We start from the raw sequence: 22159 nt of genomic DNA on the forward strand, positions 1-22159 counted from the left end.
GGAAGACAGAAGGTGGCTGGGGGCTTTGGGGCACAGGCTGCTCATCATCTGCTGCCCGCTCTGCAGGGTTGTGGCCCCAACACTTGTCTCCCCATACTAGGGACAAAGGAGCCTTCCCTCCGCAAGCACCACCTGCCTCGCTGCCACACAAACAAGTTCATGCCAACAATGTCTCTTTCCAGTCCTGCTCTCCCTTCTCTTCACAGGTACAAGACGTTTGTACTGGTGGAGGAAGGAGGGAGAAGGGGAAGGGGGAGGAGGGGCTCCAGTAGACCAGGGAGAAAGAAAGGAAAATCAGGATCTCAGCTCAATGCATTTCTTGTTACCGCCCCCCGCCCCACACACACACACAACGGAAGCCCTAAAAATCTCTCTTGAAACCCAGAGGGTTTGGGCATAAAACTTGAAAAAGTCTGATGTAAGAGGTGAAAATACTGTTTTTCAATCAGGCTCAAATTTCTGAAGTAATGTTCTCTTCTTGCATGTTTTCGGGAAGGATGCTGGTAATATGGTTACAAAATCTTTAGCAGACACATAAAGTGATCATTCTATCGTCTTCGAGCTCCCTCATGCCTGTGCACAGATGATTTATAGATTGAGCTGGTCTCCGCAATCTTTATATCAGATACCCTAAAACTTTTTAGATGAGGTTTGTTTTCCTGTTCTTTCCTAACAGGGTCGGAAGGCCGGGACCACGTCTTTCAAATCAAATTTGATGTCCTTTCTGGCAAAGAGGTTTTCATGCAGGTGCCCCATAAACAGCTATGATTGATTATTTAAAAGCAGCAAAATCTAGTTTAAACTTTTGTGGGTGCTCTTCTGTATTGGGATCAGGTGAGCCAACCAGCCAGAAAACAGCAGTGCCTAGAGACCGGTCACCACCACCCACTTACAGAGACACAGCATTTAAACCTGAACACTTGGAAATATATGGAAAGCTAAAAAGGGAAGGAGGAGAAGAAGGAACAAAGGAAGGAAAAAAGTGAAGGAAGGAGGGAGGGAAGGAGGTAAGAAAGTCTGGAGTTTTAAAAACACACACTAAAATACTAGAAATCACTGGGCTGATTCTCTGACACACACAGCAGGTCCCAGCAGTGGTGGAGAGCAGTTTCCACACTCTCTTTTCCAGCTTTCCTGGTTGTAGCAGCTTTTGTGTTATATTTATTTATTTTATATATAAGCCACCTCCAGCCACTGAGATCATCTTGGCACAAGTCTATCTACTCTTTAGGGCACTGACAAAGTACTGCAAACACAAGGGAAGCCCCCAATAGAGACTAAAATAAGCTGTTTATTTGTCCCTGAAACTCAAAGCTGAGAGCCAGTGAATTCTGACCTCGCTTGAGCAAATTTCAGACCAACCACCAGGAGCTGGAGAGATGGCCCGTCAGTTAACAGTACCTGCTGTTCTTGCAGAAGACACAGCTTGGATTACCAGCACACGCATGCACACAAGGCAGCTCACGACCATCTCTAACTCCAGCTCCAGAGGATCCAACGCCATCTTCTGGAGAGCAGCAGACACTCACATAATGTATATACGTAATCCAGGCAAAACACTCATACACATAAAATAAACATACATCATCTTACACACACATATACACACAGAACCCCTACCTGTTCTGGCTCCTAAAAATTGCTTTTACATTTTTACATGGTTGCAAAAAAAATGAAAAAAATATTTGTAGCATGGAAAGATTGCATAAAATTTAAGTTTCAGTGTCCAAGATTTATTAGATTTGTTGGAACACACCAACACTCCTTCACTGAATCACAGTCAAGAGCTGGAGAGGAAGGAAGAGAGGTAGAAATGGTTAAATACAGTCCTGATGCCTGAAATTCTCAAAAACCAAAAACGGTAAAGTTAGATTAAAAAGAAGACAAATTCTGGGCTAGCAAACAGCCAGGAACTGCTGCTCAGTTCTCCTTTGCACTCGGCAAGCTCAGCTGACAGCGCTGCCTGATTCTACGGCGGGTTTCCCACCTCAGCTGGCACAGTCAACACAGACTAGTCAATATGGTAGCTATTTTGTATTTCCTTCCTTCCTTCCTTCCTTCCTTCCTTCCTTCCTTCCTTCCTTCCTTCCTTCCTTCCTTTCTCTCTCTCGCTCTTTCTTTTTCCCATTTTTCAAAACAGGCTTTCTCTGGCTGTCCAGCAGCAACCTCTCTAGACCAGGCTGGCTACAAGGAGGACAGCTGAGCACCATGGCACATGCCTGTAATTGGGGAGGCAGAGGCAGGCAGATCTCTGAGCTAGAGGCCAGACTGGTCTACAAAGCGAGTCCAGGACAGCCAGGGCCACCACACAGAGAAAAGGACAAACTACACAGTCCTCTTTCCCTCCACCAACACAGTGGCAGAGCCACCAGCAGACTCCAGGCTGAGTCCACGGGAAGAAGCAAACGTAAGCGGCACACATTGAGCAGGCACACGCTCACTTCACCGATGGTCTTATTCAGATATTTTACACGTTGTTGCTGGATGCAATTGTAAAATGAAATCAGAGAGTATAATTTGGAGAGTCATATGAAATTTTGGCACATATTGAACTATACACACAAAGATTAAAATTTAAAATCTTGTTATCTGAAGTCCATTTGGTTCCACATAGAGTCCTGCTACATGGTGGGCAAGTTTTGATAAATTCATTACACTAAATTCCTTCCTTCCTTCCTTCCTTCCTTCCTTCCTTCCTTCCTTCCTTCCTTCCTCTCCTACTTTCCTTCCTTCCTTTTTTCTTCCCTTTCTTTCTTCTCTCCTTCCTCCCTTCCTTCCTTCTCTCTTACCTTCCTTCCTCCTCTCCTCTCCCCCTTCTCTCCTATCTTCCTGCCTTTCTTCCTTACTGCATCCCAATTTGCCTGCTTGCGCAGGTCTCCAACTCCTAGGAACAAGCAATCCTTGGTTTCCACAATGGTCAGGACCATAAGCATGACTGCTTTTGACATAAAGGAAAATTAGTTCTCAAGCTGGAATGGTGTTCTCAAAATAATTTTACTGTCAGAGTGTTTCCAGCTCTCTGAAGAACAGCAATATGGCTATTTTTCATGTGCGTACTACAGCAAGCACGCACCTGAGCTATAGTTCCTAAGCCCTTTGGTATCAAGGGGCAGAGAGCCCATCTGTCTTCTTTCAGCCACTATGAAATAAAATGAGATACTCCACTGGGGCCTCAGTTTACTGGTTGCTCATTACTTGTATATTTTTTACACATATAGCTATTTTTTTATCCTCTAATTTCTTTATTTTCCCTCTTCTGGCTTTTTTTTATTAATTAGTTCAATTTATATCTTGCTCACAGGCTCCTCCCTCTTCTCCTCCTAGTTCCACCCTTCCTCCTGAATCCCTCTCCCCTATTCTGATACCCAGACACCCCAGCTCATCTGTTCACATGAGGACTGAGTTCCTCTTCCTCCCCTGGGGCCTAGTAGGGAAGTTCCATCAGGGGGAAGTGAAGAAAATGTGGGTAACAAAGTCCATGTCAGAGATATCCCCCATTTCCCTAACTAGTGGGCTGACATGAAGCCTAAGATGTCCATCAGACTTATCTTCTTGGGTTCTATACATTGTAGTATGTCTATCCTGCATATGTACTAAAATATGCTTATAATTGAGTATATACCATGTGTGTCTTTCTGGGTCTGTCAGGGTGATCTTTTCTAGTTCCATCCATTTAAAAAAATCAGAAATGAAAAGCAGGACATAACAACAGACTCTGAGGAAAACCAAAGACTCGTTAGACCTTATTTCAAAAGCCAATATTCCACAAAACTGGAAAGTCTAAAATGAACGGACAATTTTCTTGATAGATTTCAGCTACCGAAGTTAAATCAAGAGCAGGTAAACAATTTAAACAGCCCTATAACCAAAAGCCCAGGACCAGATGGTTTTAGTGCCGAATTCTGTTGGACTTTTAAAAAAGAGCTAACACCAATACTCCTCAAACTATTCCACAAAATAGAAAAGAAAGAACACTGCCAAATTCATTCTATGAAGCTACTTCTTGACTGTAGTAACAAAACCCTTGTGTTTTTAAAGGGACGGGGTAAATTTTATTCATGAATAATTATCATCAAAGATAGTTATCTTGCTGGGCATTGTGGTACACAGCTATAATCCAGCCCTCAGACAGATGCAGCAGAAGGCTGAGGCAAACCTGTGTTACACAGTGAGACTCTGGCTTTAAAAACTATAAATAAAAATTAGCCATGTGGTGGTGGCACACTCCTTTAATCTCAGCACTTGGGAGGCAGAGGCAGGCAGACCTCTGGGAGTCTGAAGCCAGCCTGGTCTACGGAGCGAGTTCCAGGACAGCAAAGGCTACACTGGGGTGGTGTGTAGCCACCTGTCTCAAAAAAAAAAAAAAAAAAAAAAAAAAGCAAATTAAAAATTATTGATTCTGGAGAGATGACTCAGCAGTTAAAAGCACTTGTTGCTTTTACAGAGCACTCATGTTCAATTCCCAGTCCCCTATGGTAGCTAACAATCATCTTCTTACCTTTATTAACTGCTTTGTATGAAAAAAAAAAGTTTATATCCATGATAAATTAAGCAAGGAGAAGGCATCGTGTGCTGAGTACTGGTACAGACAATGACACCTTGCCCCATATTGCTCAGAGACCACTCTTCCTTGTTAGGGAATCCTGAGTGTGGGTACCCCTGGCTCCCAGGAACACCATGCTGGAACTCCTTTCCTGCTTCTGAGTTGATAAAAGTCAGGCCCAACCACCTTCATCAGAACCATAGCCAGGAAGCACATTGGAGCTGTGCCCTGAGGTTGCAGAGGGTATAATACTGAACATCTTTGGAGCCTAAGATAGCTCTTAAGAACATCCTGGTCATTCTGCAGCATCTCCCTGTCTTGTCAGATCAGCCTACACCCGGAGAGGGATTCCCAGATAAAGAACACTTACTTCAAATCAGTGGGGTGAGATTCCCTATTAAATTCTACGGGCTAATCAGCTCGTTAGAAAACTTTAACAATTTATGTTTCTGTCTCACAAGACAATGAAATTTCAGAATTGAAGAGCCGGGTGCGAACAATCTTTAACAGTATTGAAAAGAAGGGGTGGGGACCGGAGGGCTGGCTCAGCAGTTAAAGAGTGCACACTGCACGGGACCAAGTTCAGTTTCCAGCGCCTATGTTGAGCGGCTCATGACCACCTGCACTCCAGCTACAGGGAATCCAATACCCTCTTCTGACCTCCCGGGGCATTCTTACACACACACACACACACACACACACACACACACACACGCACGCACACACACACACGCACACAATACATCTTCTTTGGGAGAAAAAAAAAGGAAAAGTTCTCAGTATCAGACAAAAGTATCACAAAAAGGATAACTGACATCTATGGGTCACATTTAAACCTCCCAGAAGGCAGAGGCCAGAGGGTAAAGGTGGGGCTTAGACCCAGCAGGACATTCACTGTGTGTAAACTGCCCCATACACACATACGCACAAGCTTTCTAAATCAGTCAGCCATCTAAGCGCATGAGCAAAGGTGATTTGATTTAAAAGGTCAAAGGGCTTATCCAGCCAGGATGCTGCACGTCTGTAATTTTAGCACTGCGGAGGCCGAGGAAGGAGGAGTCTCACGAGCTCAAGGCCAGCCTGAGCCACAGGAAGTCAAAACACTTCTATCAACAATGATGATAAATCAAGAAAGCAAAGAAAAATTTCTCAAGCGAGACCACATTACAAACACTGAACCACATGTACTGCATACCATATGGAAAAGGATGTGTGTGTGTGTGTGTGTGTGTGTGTGTGTGTGTCACGGGAGTGGGTTGGAGGTTGGTCTGATGCTGACTAATTACTGCCTTCCTCATAAACCTGCCTAAGTCATTATACCTGGCTGGCTAATTAAACAGCCTATACCCGGGCAGGGAAGAATGGGGTAGGCCTGGCTAGGGTTCCTGGGCTTTGGAGAATTCCTGCAGGAATCATGGGAAGGACAGACAGACAGGAAGAAAGGAAGAAGGAGGACGCCAGGATGGGTTAGCCTGGAGAAAACACTACGTGGCCAAGAGGAAGAACTCCAATAATGGCAGGAAAAGGCCCAGGTGAACAAGCAAGTACCATGGGATTATGGATGGAGGGTAGATCAGATGGGGGCTGGGAGGTGAATGGTGAGGTGAATTATTGAGACAGTGTAAGACAAATATCTGCCCTGCCCAAGGTAAATAAGGCAATTATAAAATCTAACCCATGTCTATGTGTGATTATTTGTGATAGCGGGTTAGATAATAATGCCATGATAATCTTGGTGCTAAAAATAATAAACCTTATATAGCCCAATACTCCTTTCATTTTTTTTTAACAACAACAGGAATGGTATGAGACGGGCTGGGAAGGAGGCTTGCAATGAATTAAAATTTGGGAATGTTGATAAGTCTATACGAAAAGAACATGCTTCCTTCAACCTAGCAATTCAGCTGCCATGCAACCACTTCTAGAAAAATGCTTAAGCAAAGGGAAGAATGTTACGCAAGGATGTGCGGTAACTTTCTAATCATGAGGACGGGAGTGCTCGTGCAGGGATGGCTGGATAGATCATGGAGCATTAGGCAACAGTGTAGAAGAACTCAGGGCTGCACCCAGGAACAGGGAGGTTCTCTGTGGCACCACTCAGCGAAAAGGCAAGCATTTCAGTCTACCAACTGGCCATTTTAAGACGGGTGTGAGAGTACGTGTTCTGGTGTCCAATGTGATCCCACTCATTTGCAAACTGAAGAGCCGTAATGTGTTTCCGATCACGCCTGTGAGGGCGCTGCGGGGAGCCAGAAGGGGGTGCACAGGGCAGTGGGCACATTTCTGTTCCTCCGCAGAACGCAGCTGGCCAAGGTGAGCTCGGGCTGCCTGCTGTTCGTCCCTTGTGAGCTAACTTAAAGGAAAGGTTCCACTCTTCCTTCCGGAAGCTGGTGCTTACGACATTAACATGGAAACGAGGCTGGGGGGGGGGACACACACATTTCAGAGCCTGCTCATGTCCCACCTTTCTGACTGGACTGGGCTCCACAGTCAACCTGGCTATCTGTAAAGTGAGCCAGGCCAGTGTCCACACACTCGCTAGCTCACACTTGAGCGGAAACGCAGCCGTTTATACCACCTGCTCCTTCCGCCCCTAAGTTTTAACTGGTAAAATGTTTAAAAATACGTTTTATCTCCCCTCAAGCACTTTGACCAATAGTAATTCTGAACTGTCAAGGTAACTTGGTAAAAATATCGAAACACCAAAAGCAACCCCCCCACACACACACAGTATAGGGTGAAAAGAACATATATCTACAACTATATCCTAAGTTAAATAAAATAGCTCGAAGATATTGCCAAATGTCCCTAACCTCTCCCTGGCTTCAGAAATGGCAGTATGTTACTTACACATTTTTAAAAAATAGCATAAGGCAAGTTTGTGGAAAACTTATTATTTTTATTTTTCACTTCGGTAAATTCGGACAAAGCTAACATCCAATTAGCTAGAATTAAGTTTAGGGGCTTGGGTTTCCTGCCTTCTGAGCAGGGGGCTCATTTCCATCTCTCCTCCATGCTTGCTTCCCTCTCCCCGGTGCTGCCTTAAACGGCAGGCTTTGTCTGAGGATGATGGTGCAGCGCTTCACAGACTGGGGGAGGGAAGACGTCCCAGAGTAAAAAGCAACTTAGGAAATTTAACTTAGTGACATTCAACGCACGATAAAGGTGTCTGAGCTGCTAGGAAAGAAGATGCTCCCCTTTCTCACACACAGGCTGCAACCTGGAACGCGCCCTGTGAGCTGTCCCTAAGACACTTTCATTTTTAACACGGGCCCCGCTACTGTCCCTCCATTGGAAAAAAAAAAAAAAAAATAGAAGCAAACCATTAAGCCCCAGTCCAAAGGAGGTGTAATATATTATTTTTCATTGACCTCACATGAGACTAGGTTGTGCGTGGCAAATAAAAGGTTTTTTTTTTTAATTTATATGTATATATATCATGCGGAGTGTGTGTGTGTCTCTAACAAGCCAATGTACCCCGGAGTCCCCCGATTCTTCTTTAACGCATGCAAGTACACTGCGATCCTAAAGATCACAGAATTCCTTTGTTCTGTACTGCAGAGGCATTACTGCGGCACACAGCTCCTACACCAGCAGATTGTTATAAAGTGATAAGCACAGCCTGCGATTGCTGCTTCGCGCCGGGGAAGGGCAGCTGGGGAGAGCAGAGGGCATCCCAGGGCCGGCCAGCATCTTCAGGGACCACGGGCCTTTTCTTCCCGTGGATCGTCGGCTGTGCTTGCCTCCGCAGTGAAACCCGCCCGCTGAAAACCGGTGGTTGAAGCTGTTACATCTGCCCCCGAGGTTAAAGCCGCGGCGGGGACGTCTGTGAAAGAGCCCATCCGGTCCTCAACTTTCTGCACCAGCGCGGCGCAAAGGACAGCGCTGCGGGCGACCGAGGAACTGCGTGTAACGGAAACCCCGAACGAACCGCTCGCAAGCCGGAGCGCGCAGAGACGAAAAGCCGCGCTCCCCTCTGGTTCAGACGGAGCCCGGCTGGGTTTCTTGCCACTAATCGAGGAGATAACAAAATCCGGAGAATCCGAGAGTGCGATTAGTCCTGGAAACATCGGCTTCCTTATATACTTCAGCCGCCTCTAGGCCACACGAAAGGCAGATTCTTAGGGGGAATTCAGGCCGTCGGAACGGGAGGAAGATCCAAACGATGCTTTCGCTCTTCAGAGCCGCCCGGCGCCGAGAGCGGCGGGAACCCAGCCCCGGGGGCAGGCGGCTCCCTCTGGACTCCGCGCTCCCTCCTCCCGTCCAGCTGCGCGCACCTGGGAGCGTTGGAGAGCGCCGCTCGGGGAGCGAGGTGGCCGTCCCTGCCCACCGCCGCTCGTGCCCTGGTCTCCCACACCCCCGCGGCGCGCGGGTGCAGCGTCCCGCTCGTCTCCGCACAGCTGGCCGCCGCAGCCCCGGACCCTGCGAGAGCGCGCGCGCGCGCGGCGCCCACCTCGGCCTCCCCGCAGCCCTACCTCCGCGGCGCTCGCCCGGCCCGGGCGCGCCCTCGCCGCGACACCTACAGGGCTTCCCGGGCGCGAGAAGCTCCGAGCTCCGGCGGAGGAGGAAGGAGACGTCTGGACCTCCCCGCGCCCAGCCGCGCTCGGCGACCTTTCCGGACAGGACGCGGGTTACTCGGAAGGAAAGAGCCCTCCTGGCCGGCTGGGAGGACGACCCCGGGGAGCGGCGCCCCGCGGGGAGGACGCGGCGCAGCGGCCGCAGAGCCGTCTCTCCGCCAGGGGGTTAACTGCAGCTCGGGCGGCCCGGGCGGGCGCGCTCGCTTCCTCTGCCGCCGCCCGGGAACATGGATAGCGCGCCCGCGGGATGTTCGCGGGCTGGGCCGGGCAGGCGGGAAACATGAGAAGGCCCCGCTATTCCGGTTCCCGGGCGGCGCGCGCCCGTCTGGGTAAATAAAGGCGAGACCGCGGCGGCGGCGGCGGGGAGCGCGTCGGAGCCTGCGCCGGGAACATGCGGCGGGGATGGGAGCGCGCCTAGCCCCGGGGCGGGACAGCCAGCCGCCCGCGGCGGCCTCCGCGGCCACAGGTACCGACCCCCGCCCCCGCGAGCCCCGGCCCGGCCCGGGCTGCGGCCTCCCTGCCCCCCGCCAGCCCTGGGTCTGCCCTCCCCTCCCCCCCTCCGCCTGAGGTCTCATGGGGCACGCGCCCGGGTGTTGGTCCAGGCTGCGGGGGGCGGAGAGGGGGGTCCGGGAGGCCGCCCTGGCTTTGCTCTCTTGATTATCCGCGGGGCGGCTCCGCGGGGGTCGCGCGCCCCGGGGAAGGGCAGAGGAGTCAGGGACCTCTCACGGGAGCTCCGGGACAGCCGGGGACCGCGGGTCTCGGCCGCCCCAAGCCCCGCGCCCGCCGCGATGGTCCGGGGCTCCGGGACGCGTGCCAGCCTCCGGCCGCTGCGCAGTCCGCGCCGAGATGTCCTAGGCGGCGAACCTCACCGAGGCTTCGCTCGGGAAAGCGTCTAGAGCTGGACCGGGTGGAGAGAGGGAGGGAGAGAGAGACCGCGCGGCGCGGGGCTGGGGTGGGGGGCGCCTGCCGCTGCGATGGGGGCTCCGGGCTCGCGGACTTGCTTTGGCACTCATCGCGGAGGGGGGCTGAGTGCGCGCCCCGGGCCGGGCCGTACCTGTCAGCCCCGGGGCGCGGCGCAGCGGCCACCGGAGGTCTGACTTCTCTCTCCACGTGAATCCTGCCTGGCGGCGGTGGCTTGGGCGCTGTGGCTTGTCCTGAATGTCGCGTGTGGCGGCCGCTGCGGTGACGGGAGGGCGGGGCGGGGGGCGTTGGCGAGGGTGGGCGCTGCGCATCCCAGAGGCAGGGTGCGTGTGTTGAGCGGGCGCGGGCAGCGCCGCGGGAGCAGCGTAGACCGAGTCACCGGGGCAGGAGGTTTGGGGGCCCAGGGCTGGCTGGCGGGTGGGCACGGGCCGGATCGCGCGGCCAGGGTCGCGGCTGCTCCGCCGCCACGCGGCCTCGCTCCTGCTCCCCGCACCTGGCACGCCGAGGCCCCCGCGGTGGCGCCCCAACTCCAGCGGGGAGCCCGGGGCTGTCCGGGAGCCTGGCCGGCGCGGTCCCAAAGGTGTGCGGGTCCCGGCCAGCTAGGATGGCTGCGGACAGTAATCCCCGGGGACCCAAGTCCCTGGCACCTTCGCCCTGAGTTCCCCAGGAAGATGGGAGAAGCTGTGACACGTTTGTCTTGAGACCACTTAATGTTCAGGTCCGGGGCTCTGTTCCTGACCTGCCCCGGCCCTTATTCCCACCGGGAGGCTTTAACCTATAGACGTAGGGGTTTCCACCGTCTGATCCAGGATCTAGAAAACATGGAAATCCTGACACCAACACCTAAGACGCACTGACAGGGCCCTGTGGGTGCAGGCACACCCCTTTCTTGTTTATTCTGCCTCGCCGTCCCGCCTGTGTCTCTGTTAAAGACTTACTTGCTTTACCTCGGTTAGGTGAATTATCTCTGTTTGAAGTTTCTGGAGGTGTGGGAGGGGAAGGGCAGGGACCTGTCCCGGGAGTGCTGTGTGAGCGTGGAGGTGGCCAGGTGTGGAAGCAGCCGTGCAGCCCCGCAGCCCCGCAGCCCCGCAGCCCCGCAGCCCGGCTTCCCTAGCAAGGTCTGCGGCCCGGGACCGCCACCCTGGGTACAGTAGGGATTAACGCCATGCTCCTTGGTCTTCCAGAAGCCGAGCCCTGCTGCGGAGCTCCTGGCGGCCCGGCCCCCGGGCGCTGCGGCGGGGACCCTCACCATGAACACCATCGTCTTCAACAAGCTCGGGGGGGCCGTGCTTTTTGAGGACCGAGGCCCCCCAGAGCGGGAACGTGGCAGCCGGCCGTACGGTGGCGTCCTGGACCATCCGCACACCCGCCCGGAGGTGGGCATTCCAGAAGGCCCGCCCCTCAAGGACAACCTCAGCCTGAGACACCGGAGGACCGGGTATGCTCGTGCCCCCTCCCCCGGGGCCCGTGCCGACCCCCAAGGCCGGAGGGGGAGGGGCGGCGAGTCGCGGGTGGGTGAAGGGTGAAGCAAGATCGAGAGTCTGCGGCTTCCCCCAAGAGGGCTTCTGCGCATCCTGGACGCGCACTCCGTTTCTCAAGGATTTACCTTCTCGGAACTGGAGGGTTTAGTTGCTTAGAACTATTCCACAGAGACCTGCGCTGGCGCCCAGCCCTCCCGCACCTAGAGGTCCCGGCACTCAGGGACTTGGTGTCCTTTCTCGCTTCCTCTGCGTGTGGCAGGAGCAGATAGAACTCCGCGCGGGGTAGAGAAACAGGCGGGTCCCAGGCGAAGCCCCGGGCTTCCTCCTCCGTCACCCGAGGGTCTCACTTTGGTCTTGGGGTTCCCCCAGCCGGGGACTAGGCGTTGGGAGGGTCGGCTCCCGTTGGGCGTCCCCGCTGCGCACGGCTCGGCGGGGCCCGCGGCGAGCCCGGAGGAGGCTGCCGACCTGCTGGCTTTCGGGTGTCGGGGGTTAGCCGGCTCTCGGGGCGCGGAAGGGCCGGGGCGAGCCCTTTGCTCCGGTCCCGGGGCGGGCAGGGCGCTGTGAGCGCGGCGGGGTCCTCCCGGACCGCGGCACCGGCCGCCTGGTTGCTGCACCGCCGCTTGGTAAGAGAGATTAGGCTTCGCCGGGCTGCGGCCGCGGGTCGGCACCTTCGGAGCTGCTTAAAGAGCCGGGGGAGGCTGGAGCCCTGGAGGCAGGGGCGCAGGCGCGCGAGCGGGGACCGGGGCCGCGCGCGCTCCCAGCCGCGCGGCGACACCTCCCGGAGCCTCCCGGGAGCGCAGCGCCCCACGCCGGCTCGAGCGCCAGCTCCCCTAGAAGCCTGCCTTCCCGGGCTCTTTCTCCAAACCTTTAGCTGCGGGGAGAACGTTTTACCCTTCACTCTTCCTACCGAGGGGATGGCCGGCCCTGGAGGGCTTTGTAAGGTCTGCTTCTTTTTTTTTTTTTTTTTTTTTTTTTTTTTTTTTTTTTCCGGCTTCCCGCATTTTCAGGGCATTCAGCGAAACGAGCGAGCGTCCAGAGAGCCTAGGCAGCCAGCATCCTCTGCTTTGTTTCCGCCCTTCAGTGTGTGTTCCCTGACCCCTGGCGGCCCACAGCCCCAGGGCCTGAGCAAGAGAACGTGGAGACCTGGCCCTCCCTCGAGGCCAGGGCCAGTCCCTGGCCGGTGGCAGAGGCGAGGGCAGCGTCAGGTAGCGCCGGGTCCAGATCTGCAGCCTAGCGAGTTTTCCAACCACGTGGCGCTTGTCCCTGCCGCCCCAAGCCTGCCTCCCTGGGATGAAGACAGCTTCCCCTTTCAGTATCAATGCTAGGCCTTGCGCCGCCCGTGATCCGGTGGCCAGCTGGCTATTCAGAGCGTGCATAGGAACCGGTGCTCACACTGGTTGAGGGCTTCTTTTTCTTGCGTTTCCCCAAGTCTGGGGTCTCTTAGAGTTGAGCTGCGTAAGAATAGACGCCCTGGGTTGCTGGGCGCGCGCGGGCGGGGCGGGGCGGGGCGGTGCTCTGCGGTTAAGCCCAGGGCTGACGAGGTGGAAATGCGATCTACCACGGAGGACCTTCAGGCCGCCCCAAAGGTGTCGCTAACAGGTCCCTCTCCTCTCCCCGCGTCCCAGGGCCCGACAGAATGGAGGGAAGGTGAGGCACAAGCGACAGGCCCTGCAGGACATGGCGCGGCCGCTTAAGCAGTGGCTTTACAAGCACCGCGACAACCCGTACCCCACGAAGACCGAAAAGATACTCCTGGCCCTTGGCTCGCAGATGACGCTCGTGCAGGTAAATCCGAACGCCTCGAACCTGGGACCCCGAGGAGCAGCAGCACGGCGCTCCTGTGGTTGTGCCTCTCCCTTGGGAAGGGTGGCGTCTCAGTGAGGTCCAGATACTCTGCCTTCTGTTGCTGAGGAGGATGAGGGCGAGGCACAGGGGCCAGGTCCTATCAGTCTCCTCGGTGGGAATGATTGGGTCCCAGGAGCAGTTTTAGCGATGCTGTGTGTGTGTGGGGGGGGAGGGCATGGAAGGCCAGCTGTGCTATGAAGATGGGCAGGAATGTGGATTCAGGAGCCCTGCTGGATAAGGACGCTCCTCCACCGCGATTTCCAGCCTTTAGTGTGTATCGGTTACCAGGAAGTCTCCTTAGAGCGCAGCCTGTTGCCTCCAGCTGCTGCGCCCAGATCCCTGTGGCAGGGCTCTACTGTGCATCTCTAACAAGTTCCCAGGGGATGCTGAAGACGGCGGCCCAAGGTGCACGTTGGACCCCGAGTGAAAACTCACACACTAAGTAGAAACGTTATTCAGAGGTAGGCAGAAAGCAGGAGAGGAGGGAAGAGGCTTTTAAATGCCCTCATCTTGGCACATCCGGAAGCCACGGCACATCTGGAAGCCACGGCACATTGCCACTACTTTGTGCTGGGCTAGGGGGAGAAAATTCCAGATTGCGAGTGGTTGGTTCCCGTTGTCAGTGCAGAGAAACCACGCCAGCGCGCTTCTTCTCCAGCGAACAAACACTGCTTTCTACTCAGCTAGCTTTTCTGGGCACAGTCAGTGTTTGGTAGTCCCCCAAATAGGCACTACAGAGCACTTCCTACCAGCGTTCTGCCAAGGTGAGGAGTGGAAGGTAAAGGACAGAGGATTCCCGGGTAACAAATCCCAGATTAGGTACCTTCCCATCACAACGCAGTTCTCTTTACTAAACGTAAGGATGCAAACCTCTGTGCAAACAACAGATTGAGAAAAAGGAGGCCCGGGGTGAGCTGGAAAATTCTGTATATTGCAGTAGCACAAGCTTGAAAGTTTCATCAAACACAGGACAGGAAGACAACCCAAGATCCAGGATGAAACTGCGCACGAGAAAATAAAAATCTCTTTCCAGAGTGTTTACAGTTTCATCTAAGAATTGCTGGAAAGTTTGACAAGGCATTTGTGTTGGCTTGTAGCAGTTCTCCACAGAATTCTAATACGTATTTTTCTGCTTATTTTCAGAATAAAGTTTTAGAGAAAAACATCTGCTTTCCTTCCTATTAACAGGAAATTGTAATAACGGTGATTTGCCACAGCACTGGAGGCAAAAACTCATTCTGTGTTCCTGGGTTGAGATCTGCTTAACACAAAACTGTGAACGTTGCAAAAGCAGTTTCTAAATAAGTTACTACAATCAGAAAAACTTGACTTGTGAAAATAAATGCATATACTCCAATGCCAATTTAAGCAGGCCTGCTACTTATTCTGGACATTTGCCTGCTTACAGAGGGCCTTGAATAGTAGCAGTGAGGTCACAATAAGGCACTAAGTTATTTTCGTCACCACATGGCTGTTATCACCGCTGTTCATATGGAAAGCAAGTCTATTGGGCATGTTTTTAAAAACAGGTTTTAGTGATTAAAAAGTAACGTTCGTAGTTATGATAGAAATTCAAATTATCGTATTTAATTGTTATCTTGGGTGAACTGCAAAGTTATGTTTTTAATTTAGTTATGTAGTATTTACCAACTTGTTATGATAGTTTCAGTATAAAGAACTGCTCTCACACTTTTGGTGGCACTATTACATTTTTTAATTTATGTGAAATTTTCATTAATTTTTTTTGTTCTTTTCTACGCTCAGAATAAAAATATGTAATTCTTAAATGGAGCAGAGATTGTTTGAAACGATACATGTGTGGCAATGATTTTTGAAATTGTTGTCAGCGAGATAAATTTCTTAAACTTTAAAGTGACCAGTGGAAAAACTTGAATGCATAAAATTACTACCCAAGGACCTTATTTATAATCCAGCTTCAGTTCGGTTATTTTCAAGCATGCGCGATGGCATCTGTAGGGAATATATGTGCTATCCCTACCCACACATCCACCTATCTGTTTTTATATATAGGAATTTATATAAGTCAAACATAAATCAGACATCCAGAGCATCTTCCAGCTTTATGGAAACCGCATCAATTATGTAAATACTTTACACTTCTGGAGGAGGAGGGTAGGGTTGTGATCTGAGTCAAGTTTTCGGTCCCTGCAAGTTAGGCTGCGTCCTGAGTCAGCCCCTCACGGTGAGTCACCGTCTCCTGTGGAGTCAGCCTTCTGGAGAAGATGCTCGTGTCTTACTCATAGGACCCACCCCACACTATGGGTCGCTCTGTGACGCACACTCACTACGTGCTTGTAGGGCGAATGCCTTGAGAAGTGACATTCGAGTCACACGTAGCTCTCCAGACTGTCTTTCTGACAATTATAGGAAATCTTCAGCGCTGTTTTTAGTTTTAGGACATCGTGGGGAACCTGAGGGCAGGCTGCTATCACCTGTAGGAGGAGCAAGCAGCTGTAGCATGCACTTCTTTATCCAGTGTCTGTCAGACAGTGACACGCAGGCCTGCAGGCACCCGTGCAAAGCTGCCTCAGTTCTTGGTTCCTGATGGCTACAGGGCCTCCGAGTGTTTCTTCTTCCTCTTGCTATATTGCAATAGGTTATCACAACACGGATTTTATTCCTAAACAAAATATCATGAGTTTGGGCATCTATTTCGTGCTTAATATTTTCCTCTGAGCATGTGTCCAACTCTCCCTACATGGTAGTTTTACTTTCCTTTGCTGCCATTAAGCTGCAGAGGAAGGGTGTGAAATCTGGTTGGGAATGTCCCATCAAGCATAAAAGTAAAAAGGTGGAAATATGGTTTAGGACTTTTTCTGCTGTCCAGAATCACAGAGGACTCTGGTTAATACCTACAGTTTTTCATCCCTGAGAAAATGAGACAGAAATGCATGAATTGATCATGTGACTCTCGGTTGTGACCTGATTTGGGCCTGATTTGCTGTAACTGTGCTTAACCTCCTGTTTGCATGTGGCAGCATCTCAATGAGATCAGAATTCAGGAGAGTATTTCTATGTGGCAGGCTTTGATGTCAGCCAAACAATACTATACTGGGCTTGCTTTCTGTCAGTAACACTGTTCATTATATAGTGTAAGAATGTGCCCTGCACTGTTCAAATAGGCTACTTTGTGTCGTTGTGGAACATTAAGAAGGAGTGTGAGATGGAAAGTTTGTGTTACTGTTGATGTATAGCTTAGCAAGGTTTGGTATGGCTGAGTTTTCCAGCTTCTTCTGTGACTCTAATTTCACATTCCTGTGATGTGCTCATGTGTTTGGTAAAATCACAGTGTTACAAAGTTTTTGCTTCTAACATTGGCATAGCTGTTTTTGCTGGAAGTTGAGTATTCATTATGAGGTGATACTGGTCAGGTATCCAGTGAAATCTTAGTCGGCCTTATACATCATTCCGAGTGTTACAGGCACAGAAGGAAGAGGCCCAGTATTTAAGTTAGTACTCCAGACTGAGCTTGATGATTTGATCTGTTTAAAGCTGGGGAGACTCTGGTTCGTCTCTCTGGGTTCACCCTGCAGTTTCTCCGTCCACATGACAAACCTAAGCACCTTCAGTAAAGACGGTGGAAAACAGTTTTCTCTTCCGGCTTCTCGATATTTGGCTCTCTAAGCTTTCATTATAAACATGGCGTTTTAAAGGCACTTCTGACCTAAAATGCTGTTCCAGAACTTACCCTTAGAAAGGGAATATGCTTGACAACAAGAAGGAACCCAAAGGAAGTGTAAAATGTAGAAAATGCGAGTATATATTTTTACTGCCAGTGACACAGGAAATTTCCATTAAGTCATGAGGGAAATTGCAGAACATGCAAATTCATCAACCGTTGTATCTCTGCTGTTCGTGGGAGTCGATATTAAATACCTCAGCCTGCACCTCACTATTAAGTTGTACTGCATGGTTCAATTGATAAAATATGGACGGTGATGTATGCTAGCAGACTGGGTGTCAGTTGAATTTATAAAACCAGTTTAGAAACAGCCCATATTAGATAACACAGACCTTTCTGGAAAATCTCCAAATGTCATTATAACAGGCTGAGAACTATGAGCATTTAATACATTAGAAAGCCGATGTTCTCTAATTGTGAAAAGCCAATTAATCCCTCATGACCCTTAAATGTTCTTCCATTTTTTATATATTAGAATTGTAGTGTACTGTTTGTAATCAGACGGCCATTCCACTCTTACTATATGAAGTGTCATGAGAATTGGGTTTATTCTGTATGATGTGGCTGTAATGCAAATTAGTGACATTGGTTAGGATCTAAATAATGCAGTCTTAATTACATACTCTTTAGTAAAGAAAGCAACACAAAAAGTTTGGTGTTGGGTCCTGTGAAATGTGATAGCCACCTCAGAGAAGATGCAGGCTGGCTTCCTGTGTGTGAGAGGGGAAGGCGGACCTAGACACATGCAGCTGATTTTTCAGGAGCATCTGGTGAGAGTAGGAGGCAGGCTGGACAGCTAGCTGCAAAGAGATCGGCACATGTGCAGGCAGTGGAGGCTGTTTCACAGCTCTTGGTTTTCAGAGTTGATAAAAAAAAAAGTTAGGGAACATCTGATCCACTTTATAGTGAAGGAGTTGTGTTGTGTTGTGCTCTGTTGGGTTGGGTTGTGTTGGGTTGCATTGTATTGTGTTGGGTTGTGTTGTCCTGTATTGGGTTATGTTGTGCTATGCTGTGCTGGGTTGGGTTGTGTTTTGTTGTGTTGGGTTAGGTTGTGTTGTGTTCTGTGTTGGGTTAGGTTGGGTTGTATTGTTCTGTGCTGTGTTGTGTTAGGTTAGGTTGGGTTATGCTGTGCTGTGTTGGGTTAGGTTGGGTTGTGCTGTGCTGTGTTGGGTTAGGTTGGGTTGTGCTGTGCTGTGTTGGATTGTGTGTTTTCATGTTAAGGGTCAAACCCAGAGCTTCGCATATGCTGGAAAGTGCTCTGTTGCCCCTGTGTTACAACCCAGCTCCTGGATGAAGCATGTGAAGTTCAGAAAAACTTGGAATGAATTAACTAAGTTTGCACAACAGGGCATGTTTTTAGGAAATTCAGGACAGGAAACCAGGCCACTGTTCCACAGTCACAGCACAGACTTGAAGAAGTAAAAATAATACATCACGTTTGAATTTGATAATATTTGTGAAGTCCATAGAGGAGAAGAGAATGGAAACTAGGAAAGTTTGGAAGAATATTTTTAAAGCACCTAATCATTAGTCATGAGGATTGCATGAAAATTTGGGGAATGAGTGAAAGAGCCAGAGCTGGGAGGGAAAGGTAGCCAAGAGGAGACCAAGTGTTTCTAGCTTCCACAGTGAGTGACTGCCCTGGGCCTCAGATTATCATTGTTATTATCAGGGTTCAGGTGAGTGCTGGATGCCTGTAGATTGTGCACATGTGTGGATATGGCCTTGCCAAGATGCGCACTTTACACCACTAGTATGTAATAGCTGCTCTGTGTATTTGTTGAGTGATACTCCTGGAAGCTGCCTGTGTGTGGAGGTTGAAAAGACAGAATTTGAAGGCCCACTGGATCAAAGTGCAGCCCAGCTGGAATAGAAGTTGATAAAGACTAAGGTTTTTGCAGTGGCCTGGTTCACAGTGTAGAAAGACAGCCATCTTGTTCAGGGCAGAAGGGGCAAAATGAGGGTGTCAGTGTTGAATTCATGTGACCAAAACAAAGTGTGTTAGATATGGAAGAAGGAAAATGTAATTGTGCTTTTGAAAGCAGAAATCACAATAGTTTCATATAATAATTAGGAATTGAACAATTTACAAATATACTTATTTTGTATTTATATCACTTATAGTGTACTATAAATACCCCGAGTGTATTTGTAGTATGATTAAGAAAAAAAAAATCTTCCAGTGAAAACATTGTCACACAGACTGTTATAGTAGCAGGAGTTTGTGTTCTGAAACAAACTCACAGGAAAAATAGTTATATTTGTATAGTTTATATTTTAAAAGCAAATATTTTCCTTTCAGGTTTTATTTTAATTTTTTGAAAAATCTATATGCTGTTGATACCCTGATATTTTATGAGAAAAGTGCATTTTCTTCTCTAGGAGCTCAATAGCTTCTTGAAGGAAGAATGAAAGTAATTTTTCTTTGCTTTCAAATGTCCTTCTTTGTTTTCACTGATGTGGAGACATAAGAAACAGTGGACTTTGAGTTCCAGGCAGGGCTTTCCTGGGCCGCCTCCTCTCCTTCCCACTCTGGCTGTAGTTTGATAGTTTGACTGTAGCCTTTGGTGGTGTTGCTAGCTCCTCTTTTAGGTGTCTAGCCTCCTTATGTGGCATCCAAATCTTGGCCCTGTGCTGTCTTCCTTATGCCTGCTCACAGATCAGTCTTCACCTCCTTCTGAGACTCAACTCTGACCCTCCCTTCTGTAAATCTCAGGTGTGTCTTTCGTTTTCATGTTGGACCTCCATCTGTGAGCTTCCTCTGGTACCCTAACCCAGACATTCCCCAAACCAGGCACATGGGCACAGCCTCAGAAGGCTGGCTGGCTTTTCAAAATTTCAGGTTGGTCCACTCTGTATCATCATTAACTTTTCCACTCACTGTGTTTGTGGATTCTTGTCTAATTCATCCTCCCTCCCCCTCTCTGCCTCTCTCTCTCCCTCTCACCTCCTCTCCCTTTCCGTTCCCCCTTCTCTCTTTTGAGATGGTGCCTTCCATCGCTTCCCAATCTGACTTCAAACTCTGGTCAAGTCATTCTGCTCCTGAAGCCTCCCAAGTATTTACAGCACAGGTTTATAGCAGCAACCCTGGCCTTGGTCCTTTAAGAGAAAGCAGTTGCATAATCACCGTGTTTTAATGCTGGGTTAATTGACAAACTATTGCCATTTTAGGTGTCAAACTGGTTCGCTAACGCCAGACGTCGCCTGAAGAACACTGTCCGGCAGCCAGATTTAAGTTGGGCCCTAAGAATAAAGTTATACAACAAATATGTGCAGGGCAACGCGGAGCGGCTCAGCGTGAGCAGCGACGACTCTTGCTCGGAAGGTTCGTCCAATTTCTGTGTTCTGTCTTTGCTTTGATGCTGCAGTAAGTTCACCCTAGGCGCCGTCTTAATGATCCCACAAAACATGGTAGTGCCACAGGTTGCATGAGGTAACTTCATCTTTACAGTTTTATAAAGCAACAAGAATTGCAGCCATTTTTGTTGTTGTTGTTGTTTATAGATTTGTCATGTGGGGGGATAAAGCATTTTCATTAAAATTAAATACCCCAGGGAACACTCACACGGGTTCCTGCTTCTTTTGACCTGAAAATTAATCTTATAATCTTATATGTTCGTCCTTTGTGCTTATTTGTAATGACTAAGTGTGACAGTTGAGCAGCTGGGGAAAGCGTGTGCTAATACTAGTTGGTGGTATCTTCCCCCCAGATGGAGAAAACCCCACAAGAAATCACCTGAGTGACACAGGCTATAGCGCCCCTGCCCACCACACAGCCATCAAAGCGGAGAGCTCAGCAAGGAAGGCTGGAGAGGGGGCAGAAGCCAGGGCCTCGGAGGACTACGTGTCGCCTCCCAAGTACAAGAGCAGCTTGCTGAACCGTTACCTTAACGACTCTCTGAGCCACGTCATGGCCGCCAGCACGGCCATGACGGGAAGAACGAGGCAGAGGAGCCACTCGGGGTCTTTCAGCTCCAACGAGTTTGAAGAAGAGCTGGTGTCTCCCTCGTCATCAGAAACCGAAGGCAACTTTGTGTACCGCACAGGTAAGCCTGTGCTTTGACGTGATCACGGAGGTCTGTGTAAGGCACGCAGGTGCACCAGAGGAGTGTCCTGTAGCAGATAAAAGAAAGTCGTAAGGTGCACGGAGTGCCGTAATTCTGGAGTAAAGCCTTTGGTTTGTTTTAAACTGGTGCTTTTACAGATGCATTCAGATGGTGGTCTCAGACAGCCTGTGATGTTTTCCTTTAATAGTGAGGACAAGTGTCTTCATTCTTAGTGATAATTTTAATCATGATGGTAACGGTATTGATTTTTTCACTGTGTGCTTTGTGTGTGCAGCTGTGTGCGGGCCCCATGTGGTTAGGTTTTCAGGCACATAGTCCAGCATGCTTGGCTGTGTTGAGGTGGGTGCTGGGACCTGAACTCAGGTCTCCATGCTCATTCAGCAGGTGCTCTTCACTCTGGGCCGGTTCATCTGCTGGATGATAGCAATATTTAAAGCGCGCATATGCTGCCTCTCTGAAGAAGCCACACGGTGGAGGAATGTGCTGGATTGTGGCCAGCCATGCAAATGTTTCAGGTTCTGTCTTTTCTTTTACATACTCTGATTGCTACAAGTGATAGGAAATGAATACAAATTAACACAAGTGCCAGGATTTTCAGAAGGGAAAAAATACAAACCTGGATCCAGTTGATTTGGAAATTTCGCTTTCATTCCTGGAAAGTACAAGTAGGGCTGATAAACAGCTTTGAAGATTTTATGTTCATTCCAGAAATAATGAGCCGATTTCTACCTGCCCAAAGCACTCAGATGGAGTAGCAGGTTGGCGAAGGTTGTTCTCTTGACTTTAGCTCAGAGAGATTTGCTTTTAAAAGAAGCATTTGAACAGGGTTACTTTGGAGGAGGGATGGGTGAGGTCTGCATTTGCAGCCTGGCTCCTAAACACACCAGTGAAAGAGCTTTAATGTCAGACCTGGAAAGGAGCGAGCTCTCAGCCTAACCAGTCCCCCAAGATGAGAAAAACAATCGCAGACACACAATGTGCAATCATTAGCTGAGCAGGACTGCACAGGGGTTTTAGGAGGG

The 22159-nt window shown here is 49.9% G+C and overlaps 1 protein-coding gene across 2 annotated transcripts in view; it reads left to right on the top strand.

Moving 5' to 3' along the window:
• Positions 1-9282: 9282 nt before the first annotated feature.
• Mkx (mohawk homeobox) overlaps positions 9283-22159 on the top strand; it is a 65433-nt gene continuing 52556 nt past the window's right edge. For both annotated transcript variants that reach the window (XM_060380627.1, XM_060380626.1), the window contains exons 1-5: positions 9283-9586; positions 11226-11479; positions 13148-13307; positions 20242-20395; positions 20781-21116. In XM_060380627.1, coding sequence (XP_060236610.1) covers positions 11292-11479; positions 13148-13307; positions 20242-20395; positions 20781-21116 — 838 coding nt within the window. In that variant the 5' untranslated portion in view covers positions 9283-9586; positions 11226-11291. The remainder of the gene's footprint in view (positions 9587-11225; positions 11480-13147; positions 13308-20241; positions 20396-20780; positions 21117-22159) is intronic.

The sequence above is a fragment of the Meriones unguiculatus genome, chromosome 3 (genome assembly GCF_030254825.1).
Source record: "Meriones unguiculatus strain TT.TT164.6M chromosome 3, Bangor_MerUng_6.1, whole genome shotgun sequence".
Classification (NCBI taxonomy): domain Eukaryota; kingdom Metazoa; phylum Chordata; class Mammalia; order Rodentia; family Muridae; genus Meriones; species Meriones unguiculatus.